This window comes from Macrobrachium rosenbergii, chromosome 6, assembly GCF_040412425.1.
Source record: "Macrobrachium rosenbergii isolate ZJJX-2024 chromosome 6, ASM4041242v1, whole genome shotgun sequence".
In the NCBI taxonomy this organism is placed as follows: domain Eukaryota; kingdom Metazoa; phylum Arthropoda; class Malacostraca; order Decapoda; family Palaemonidae; genus Macrobrachium; species Macrobrachium rosenbergii.
The window spans coordinates 38,466,512-38,476,511 of record NC_089746.1 but is presented as its reverse complement, the minus strand read 5'-3'; the positions used below and the strand labels follow the sequence as shown (position 1 = coordinate 38,476,511).

The 10,000-nt window shown below is 34.2% G+C and overlaps 1 protein-coding gene across 2 annotated transcripts in view; it reads left to right on the top strand.

The window, feature by feature from the left end:
* Window positions 1-10,000, top strand: part of LOC136839455 (uncharacterized) — a 74,420-nt gene that overhangs the window by 64,274 nt on the left and 146 nt on the right. The window contains exons 11-17 of one of the 2 annotated variants that reach the window (XM_067105512.1): window positions 272-408; window positions 2,651-2,763; window positions 3,175-3,370; window positions 3,784-4,071; window positions 4,654-4,772; window positions 9,109-9,252; window positions 9,445-10,000. The exon at window positions 9,445-10,000 is cut by the window's right edge and continues 146 nt beyond it. In XM_067105512.1, coding sequence (XP_066961613.1) covers window positions 272-408; window positions 2,651-2,763; window positions 3,175-3,370; window positions 3,784-4,071; window positions 4,654-4,772; window positions 9,109-9,252; window positions 9,445-9,987 — 1,540 coding nt within the window. In that variant the 3' untranslated portion in view covers window positions 9,988-10,000. The remainder of the gene's footprint in view (window positions 1-271; window positions 409-2,650; window positions 2,764-3,174; window positions 3,371-3,783; window positions 4,072-4,653; window positions 4,773-9,108; window positions 9,253-9,444) is intronic. The other variant, XM_067105513.1, reaches the window with a different exon arrangement.

Sequence of the window (10,000 nt, the reverse complement as noted above, 5' to 3'; positions counted from 1 at the left end):
AATCATCACTGTCTGTGATATTTCCAAAGTATTTTTTTTCTTGTCATTTTAACTTAGGCTCACTCTGTGTGTGTGTGTATATATATATATATATATATATATATATATATATATATATATGTATGTATGTATGTATGTATGTATGTATGTATATATATATATATATATATATATATATATATATATATATATATGATTGTAATTATTTATATTAAAAACCAATGCACCATTATATGAAACCCATAAATTTTTTTTTTTATTTCTATTAAAGGTTTGTGGTTGTTGGCACGGAGTCGAGAGTGAATTACACACCAATGAATGAATTGGATTATGGCACCCTTCTGTGCTGGGCGAATAATTCCATTGGAATGCAGCAGCATCCCTGTGTCTTTCAAATAGTGGCTGCAGGTAATCTACCGTGATGTTAACCATGTCTTTTCACATTAAAACACAATTCCTTAGTTATTTGAAGTCATTATTTTTAAACAGGAGTTTCTTTTTTATATTGAACATTCAAGGACAACGTCGGAAAAGGAGCGTTGACTGTGCCCCGCTGACATCTCAGCGAAATTTTCCACCTGTTTTGGCTACACACACATACACACACACACACACACACACACACACATATATATATATATATATATATATATATATGTATATATATATGATATATATAAATGATGACGACATGGGAGCATGTTTCACCGAGATAAATTTCTAATTCACATCAGGACCGAACCCTGGTCTTTCAAGTGAGAGTGCAGAGCCTTAGCAATTCATACAAGTCATAAAAGAAGATGGAACCTAAGTGCTTCATACATGAGGTTTTTCCTTGGCAGGCGTCTAGTGCTTAACATACCAGTGAATTTTACCCAACTTCCCTACCTAGCAGCAGGTGATTTGCTAACATTTCATTCGACTTCCCCTCCACCATGAGAAATCTTGGAAATGAACACATGGGAATGTTTCATAGAAATGAATTGCTGACTCAAAAATTTTTCCCAGGCAGGCGCCTAGCGCCTAACATACCAGCAAAGGCCTAACGCCCTTTGCTCTCACTTGAAAGACTGGGGTTCGGTCATGATATGAGTCAGAAATTTATTTCTGTGAAACTCGTTCCCATCTGTTTATTTCCATCATGTCTCACAGTGAATGGGTTAAGTCGAATGAAATGTTAGCAATTTACTCGCTGCTGAGTCGGGAAGCTGAGTAAAATTTGCTGGTATTTTAGGTTCTGGATGCCTGCCTGGGAAAAACCTCAGGTACAGAGTACATAGGTTCCAACTTCTTTTATGACATGGGGAAGTGAATTGCTAACACCCTGGACTCTCACTTGAAAGATGGGGTCTGGTCCTGATGTGAATCAGAAATATATGCATGCTATTAGGAGTCCTCGTAGTTCATATTATCTTACTTTAGTTAGTTCAAAGCTGCCGGAGTCAGATAGGTGGCCTGGCTGAGGCTGTTACTGAGAGAGTATTCATATTAACGATACGTAAAACAAAACATAGAGATACGGGAACTTATAGAAGGTGACTCAGAGAGAGAGAGAGAGAGAGAGAGAGAGAGAGAGAGAGAGAGAGAGAGAGAGAGAGAGAGAGAGAGAGAGAGAGAGACGGAAACAGAGAGAGAGAGGGCGTTGGGTCAGTACAACGCTACAAGGGTGTTATTCTATTACCCACAGTCAACAAGTTGATAGAGATGATAATCTCTCGCCAGTGAAACTATTAGGAGACGCCAAGAGGTCAGAAGAGTAGATGTAGGCGCCTCTCTGTGTGTTTACTCTAAAACACAAAGAAAAAACAGTAACCGTTGCTCAAAAGTTGTGAGAAAGTGAATAATGAATAAAGAGACCATGAATAATGAAAATTAGTGAAGTAAACTATGGAAATGAAAATGAAACCAGTGAGAGGGGGGTGAATAAGGCCCTACCATACACACCTATCGGACCATGACGTTACAGTTGACACCAAAAGCAAACATATAAGCGAGAGAGAAGGATGAGTTTAGTGAGAGTAGTGAGACTGAAAAGACAGAGTTGAAATTACAGTGAGATTAAGAGCAGATGGTGTGTGCTGAGTGTGAAGGCACTGTCCATGTCATGGGAATTGAACTTAGACTAGCTCTCTCAAGAATTTAATTTTTTCCCAGTCCAAGTGTGGACTTAGCGCAGTTAAGTCTTGATTCCATTCGACTTCCCAAAAACAGCAAATTAACCCACGTATTTTCATCAAGAACCCAAGAACTATTATCATAATTTGTTTATAAGAGAATAGATTCCAGACGCAAAACAACATGCATACCTTAGAGTAGAATAGATGACAATCTAGAAAATATATAAATATATGTATATATGTGTAATATGTATGTATATATATATATATATATATATATATATATATATATATATATATATATATATATATATATATATATATATATATATATATTTTATATATAATTTATTTTTATATAACAGTAACCCACGACATCATTTACACTGACGTGTATAATCACGTGATTAAGTCATTTGTAATTAGTAAAATTTTATCCATTCACCATAACTTCATCATAGATAACAACGTAGGTTTTTTTTTATTATCATCACTAATTTTTTTTTATTTGTTTCTTTATCTGCTTCGAACAGGCAAGCCAGACCCACCTCACAACTGCCGAGTGTTTGATGTCACAATAAGCTCTTTGCAAGTGCAATGTTTACCTGGGGATGATGGAGGCCTCAATCAAATGTTCATTCTGCACGTAAGTACGAATTTCATGTTCTGTTCTACCTTTACCTTTTCGTCTTTGGAAATGAAAGGTTGTTGCTAAAATTTTTAAGCTTTATGGAAATTCAAAGTGAAAACGTTAATTAATAATCAATATTTGTTTCATATTTAAAATTCTCTGTAAGCATTTTAAACACTATATGTGTATAATATATAATATATATATATATATATATATATATATATATATATATATATATATATATATATATATATATATATGTGTGTGTGTGTGTGTGTGTGTGTGTATGTGTGTGTGTCCGTGTCTGTATACATAAAGGTTATTAGCATTCGACTGACTGACCTTTATATGCTGGCAGCTAAATAGTGCAGTTGTGTAACGAGAAGACAGCATTTCTCATTTAATTCTGCCCTTCCTCTTCAGCTATACAAAATTGGCTCCGTCTCCCCAATCGCCGAGCTCAGTCGGGCTTCCCCTTCGTTTACCATTAATAATTTACGACCTGCGACATCATACCGAATTGTTATAGCTTCCGTAAATGAGAAAGGCACGTCCAGACTCACAGAACTCAACGCTTATACGGTGAAAGTGCTGGAAACGCTGGAGGAAACCAGTGCAGGTAATTGTTATAGGCTTTGGATAGAAATGAATCAGTTCCCGTTCAACAAAGATATGCAATGATCCTATAGCCAAGTGTATCTTCCCTTTCCAAATAATTACATTCTATCTTGTCATCTCATCTTTTTTGGTGTATTTTCGGAAGCCCTCTCATCGACCCTCATTCTGTCCCTTATATATAATCCCATTCCCTAACGTATACCATACACGATGTATTTATGCCAGCGATCCCAAATAGGATTTTAATGTTTAGAGATATGCCATTTGATTTTATTATACAGTGCCTCTCATCAAATAAGATCAGGAAGAATTAATTCTCTTTATATATAAAAATGCAAGACCTTCCCCTCTACCAATCTGGTATTGCCCCTTTCCGTCTATTCACCTTTCTTTTTCCTGCTTTACATTTTCCAGAACCCGCCCGCGACAGAGTGCGAGGGACGGGTTTCCCCCTGGCAGCGATTCTGGGAATCATAGGCGCCGTGGTTTCTGTGGCACTGGCCTCGGTCGTCTTGGTTTGGTTTCGAGTTTGTCGCAACGTCGCGCGGGACGAGGAAGGGAATGAAGGCAGCGCTGGAAGCGGCAGCGAAGCTAATGCCAATTCCCATTCGAGCCAGAGCAAGGAGCCAGCAACCACTGAATTCGCCGTGTCTGAGACTTCCCTGCAAACGACTTGCCATCACGATGTCCAGCAGTTAGCAGGTGATGTGACAGTTTAGTCTCGGCTGAACTCAGCTAGGCAATGATGGTTTAAATACAAAAGGAACGATGTATCATTCAAGATATGGTTACCAAAGCTTTGTTTAGTGGTTGAATGGTGTCTAAATTCTAATTCAGGATCAACAAAAAGTTCTGGAATGCTTCTTTATTGTAGGGAAAAACATTCCATTTTTTTTTTTACTTATCTTTATAACGAATTCAAGAAAATCAAACAGGTTTGATTTCTCTGCCTAATTTTCGTTTATAGTTATAATTAGTAATTTGGCTGTAAGAATCAGAAAGTATGTTTCATTATATTTAGGGAAACCTAAAGGATACTGTGCTATTTCAGAAAATTTTATTTGATGATTGATCTATTGCTGCATGGCATACGATGATGGCAAATCCTTTGTAAAAAAAATAAAAATCAGAAGTGGCAATACAGAATTATTCTTTTACTGAAATACGCTGAAATTACATACAGGATACATTGTAACTACGCTGATAGCCGTATAAAGTTTAATTTTATTTTTATTTCATGTACACGTTGTAGTAATGAATTTTCTCCTCTGCCGTTCTAAACAGATCCATCGTGGTCGGGGGAAGTGGCACTCATAGCAACGATATCAGGCCCACCTTACGTGGTGACTGGAAGTGAGAAGCAATACTCTACGATAACGGGAGCGCCTGCGCCGTCCTCTCAGGTAATATGTATATATATATTTTTTTTTTCGAAAAGTGTTTTCCTGGAAACTATGCTCACTCAGGTTAGATTTTATATGACCTTTTTTCCGCGTATAGATTACTTTTTAATTCACCTTTTATATATTTAGCAGTGATAACAATAGTCTCGATAGAACTGTCTCCCGTCTCTGGTTTCCGAAAATGAAAAGTGATTGGTGTGTTGCTCCTCGGGGCTATTTCGCTCCCCCCCCTTTTTTTTTTTTTTACCGATTTCGAGTCTTTAATTTGGCTGGCTTTAAAGTAAGAGGAATAGATAAAAATGGTCTAGGTGAACTTAGCAGAAGCGTGAGAGGGGACTGAGAGGAATGTAAAGTGTGCAAAGAATATACGGGCGTAGGAAGTAATTTTTTGAAAAAGATAGAGAAAAATAATTTGTGATAAAATATAACTGTCTGCTATAATATGTAAAGAACAGAATAACTAAATCGTTCCAAAAGTGGGTTTGAGATCAGCCTCCAGCCTCCACACACACACACACACACACACACACACACACACACATATGTACATATATTTACATATACTGTACATATATACATATACATATATAGATATGTATATATATAAATATATAAATATATATATATATATATATATATATATATATATATATATATACAATATATATATATATATATATATATATATATATATATATATATATATATACTATATATATATATATATATATACTATATATATATATATATATATATATATATATATATATATATATATATATATATATATATATATATATATATATATATATATATATATATATATATATATATATATATATATATATATATATATATATATATATATATATATATATATATATATATATATATATATATATATATATATATATATGTATATATATATGTATATATATATATATATATATATATATATATATATATATATATATATATATATATATATATATATATATATATTAATATACTGTATATATATTTCATGCTTATGGACAAAGTGAAGCTGGAAGTCAGAGCAAGGGTATCAGATTTAGGTGCATAGTTGTAGGATAAGTGAATGGGCCGTGAAAGTTGATTGGGGACAGTAATGAGACTGCATACACCGAGAAAGAGTGGAACAGTGTATGCGAGAGAGATAGCGGGAAATGAATGAGCATAAGAGGAAAGTTACGAGAGTTGATGGAGAACAGGAAAACAGAGGGATTAATGTTAGTATGGATGAAAAATGTAAACCGCTGATGTTTATTGGTGCTTCAGAGTAAAGATAACCAATGGTAACAGGAAGATACAAGAGATGATTCTGAGAATAAGTGAAGAAAATAAAGGCAAATGAATCTTTGCCAAAGACTTAGAAGTTCGGGAAAAGTTTCTGTGGTATCAAAGTTAGAGTCTCTGAAGGGATTGACGAGCCGGCTTTCTTCTGTGAGAATGAAGTATAGTTAGTGAATACCTATGAAAGGAAGGATGTTATAGTGACTGAGATGAGCTGTGTACGATTTAGTAAAAATAGTAACAGTTGCGACAACTTCTTTAATAGAACGTGAGTATTGCTAACCAAATATTAACAGAAGAAAAACTATTTCTATCAAGTTCCTTTCATTTTTTGAAAACCGAAGTAGTCAACTAGATTTACAGCTAGATTCAAGTCACAACATACGTGATAGTAATCCATGTACATAGAATTTCATGAGGGGGCCCATATTTTGATACTGCGTTTAAGTTGAACGAGTACCAACCAGAACAGTAATAAAGTAACTGTAACACAGAAAAATCATTACAGTGGAGCACCTCTCTCTCTCTCTCTCTCTCTCTCTCTCTCTCTCTCTCTCTGTCACAAGTGTGAGTATTCACCGTGCTCAGCAACGAGACCAAGTTTTTCATTCATTCATTTTTACGGGTAATGCTGGTCAGTTTCCCTTTAGTTTCTATGCCGAACTTTATGGGCTATTAAATGCATAATCGCTGAACGTCAAAAAAAAAAAAAAAAAGAAAGTGCCATACGAATCCCAGATGAAAGGCCATATTATCTCCCACCGTTAGTATTGCTCAAAGGGTCATGATTGCCTTCGTGTTTCGCTCTCAGAAATGGAAAAGCCTGAAGGGAAGTTGAGAGCAAAGCCAATTGGGAAGACGGATATACTTCAGGATACTGCATCGCTTGAACTTGGTAGGGGGGAAAGGTTAAAGGCATTGCGATGAAGGCATTAAGAAAATAGGGGAGTAATTTACCTCTGCGTACGTGACTGAATTTGAAGCAAAAATTGTAGTTTCTTTACTTACACACACACACACACACACACACACGCATGCGCGCGTGAGCACACGCACGTATGTATAAATATATATATATATATATATATATATATATATATATATATATATATATATATATATATATATATATATATATATATATATATATATATATATATATATAAATATATATATATATATATATTTATCATATTACTAAAGTTGTCCTTAGCAGTAATCACTTACTAACAGTTGTCCTATATATATAATATAGTATATATAATATATATATATATATATATATATATATATATATATATATATATATATATATATATATATATATATATATATATATATATATATATAAACGCGTGTGCTCACTTTGTCACTTACTCAATTGTTCTTAGCAGTAATACAGTTATTAACGGGACCTCATTGAAACTGGATGGTATTTAGCGGAGTTATTTATTAAAAAAATTACAAGCTTTCCAGGACTAACAGTCCTCATCTTCAAGCATCCGTAGAATGACTGGACACCTAGTCCAGCTGTTTTACTCCGCTAGATACCATCCAGTTTCAACGAGGTCCTGTTAGTAAAAAAAAAAATATATATATATATATATATATATATATATATATATATATATATATATATATATATATATAAAATATTTGTATGTATATACTGTATATATAAGCATTAAGCTACAAATGTCCTTTTATATCTAATTCTCTAATTCGCTCTACCTCGGAAATAATATATTTTCATATATGTTGTCCGAAGGGGAATTTTTCGGTTGATAATAAGTTCGTCGTCTCGTGGGCTCGAACCATGTAAGACAAGCACTCACGACTACAGTGAAGTGCATTAAACCACGCGGCCATCAAGGACATTTATTAGCCTATATATATATATATATATATATATATATATATATATATATATATATATATATATATATATATATATATATATATATATATATATAATATATATATATATATATATATATATATATATATATATATATATATATATATATATATATATATATATATATATATATATATATATATATATATATATATATATAGTGTGTGTGTGTGCTTGAGTGTTTAATGACTGACGAATTAGAAAGCTTTCTTTAGAAATATTTATTTTTCATAATTCGTTTTACCAGTTATGAATCTTTTGTCTGGCTTGAAATACAAAAAATCGCCGGCTCTTGATGGTAAGGAAAAGGCAGATCTCTCTCTTTTTTTGCAATAAAAGTACCAAACGAATGAAGAAATCGAAATAGCAGTTTACAAAATAATTTTGTAAATGCTTATAATGTAGCATACTAATTGTAAAATGTGTTAAAGTTTTCCATAATTAGTATTGAGAATGGTAGTTTGTTAAAGTGAAAAATCTGTAATTGGAGAATTGCTGGATAACTTGAGTTACAGTAGTTAATTTTTCTTTTTTGCATCTCCATTTGGGGCGTTCGCCAAAAAGCAGTCAGATTTTCTTTTTTTTTTTTTTGTTTTAGATGAAGAACTATCCAGACAGCTTGAAGAGCTCATTTATAAACTGGAGAAAGAGATAACTTTTGCTTTTACTTCTTGTGATTCTACTTGTTTCCAAATATCCCTAGTTAGACAAAGGCGTGAAGTATACATGTAATTGCTTTCCATTTAAACATTAATTAAAATGATGAATGAAAATGTGATTCATCTCCGCGAAAAGATGTATTTTATTTTTTTTAAGTTACGATTAATCCGTTGAGCTTTGTTTATTTAATGAATTTTGTGGTAATATGTTAATGGCTGTACCCCACGTTCCCAATTATCAGAGTAAATAAAGACAGTAAGTTGCTCGTGAAAAACTAGAAAGCCTGTAGTAAGCTGAAGCCCTCAAGTAGTTGATCATGCATGTCGTAATTTATATTCCGGGGGGATTTTGGGTGATCTTGGCACTTTTTCTTTTATTGTGTGACATTATTAGGTATATCTTCCAGAATGTTATCGGTGTCCTGTTCTCTTTTTCTTGCCTTAGGTTGGTGTTGTTCCATATGCCCAGTTTGCGAGCCAAGGGACCTTCCACCCCCATTTACAGTGTTCGTCTGAAGTACAGCTACAGACGCCTGCCAGAAAAGTACCTCATGTGCCTTACTACACTGACTCTGCTCAGCATGAACAGGTAAATCACTCATCTTTTTCATGATAGTGTTTCCTCTGTAGTAACATATAGACCACAATACGAATCTGCTGATGATAACTCCGTTATTTTTATGGGATTACCTACAGTAACCTCTAATATGTTTATATGTAGGTTAAGGAACCTTCAATAATTGATCTTTCCTGCTTGGAATATAATTCTAATGTCCACCAGTTTCCTTCAACTCTTGAACAACAACTGGATCCGAAAGAGGGGTATCATGTGCCCACCCAGACTGGGGAGAAACTTTACCCTTACGACCCCCAGGTGAATACCACTGGCAAAGACCAGGACGAAGTCTTCCCTCCTTTGTTCCACATCCTCCCAGAGTCGATATCGAAATCTTCGCAGAGCTTATCTCACTGCAGCATCCATCACTGTCAAAAGGACCATGTCTCAGCCCTTGACAGTTCATCTCTCCCGCCGGTGAATCTGGACATGACACGGAGAGGGTCTTTGAAAAGACTCGCTCAGCAGAGATCCATGTCACCGCAAAGCTTACTTGCCTCTGCCCAGTCTAATCAATCCATGGAGGACTTGACGAAGAGGCACAGAAAGTACCCGTTAACAGTAGATCTCTTGACAGCTTCTTTGAACAGGACGAAATATTTTAAGAAAGAGCGCCCGCTCAAGGTCGCAGATTCGCAATCTTGCCAGCAGTTGATACACACGATTCCGAGCAGCCAAAGAAAGAACAAAATGGAAAGTGCTGTGTGATGGTATAAATTAG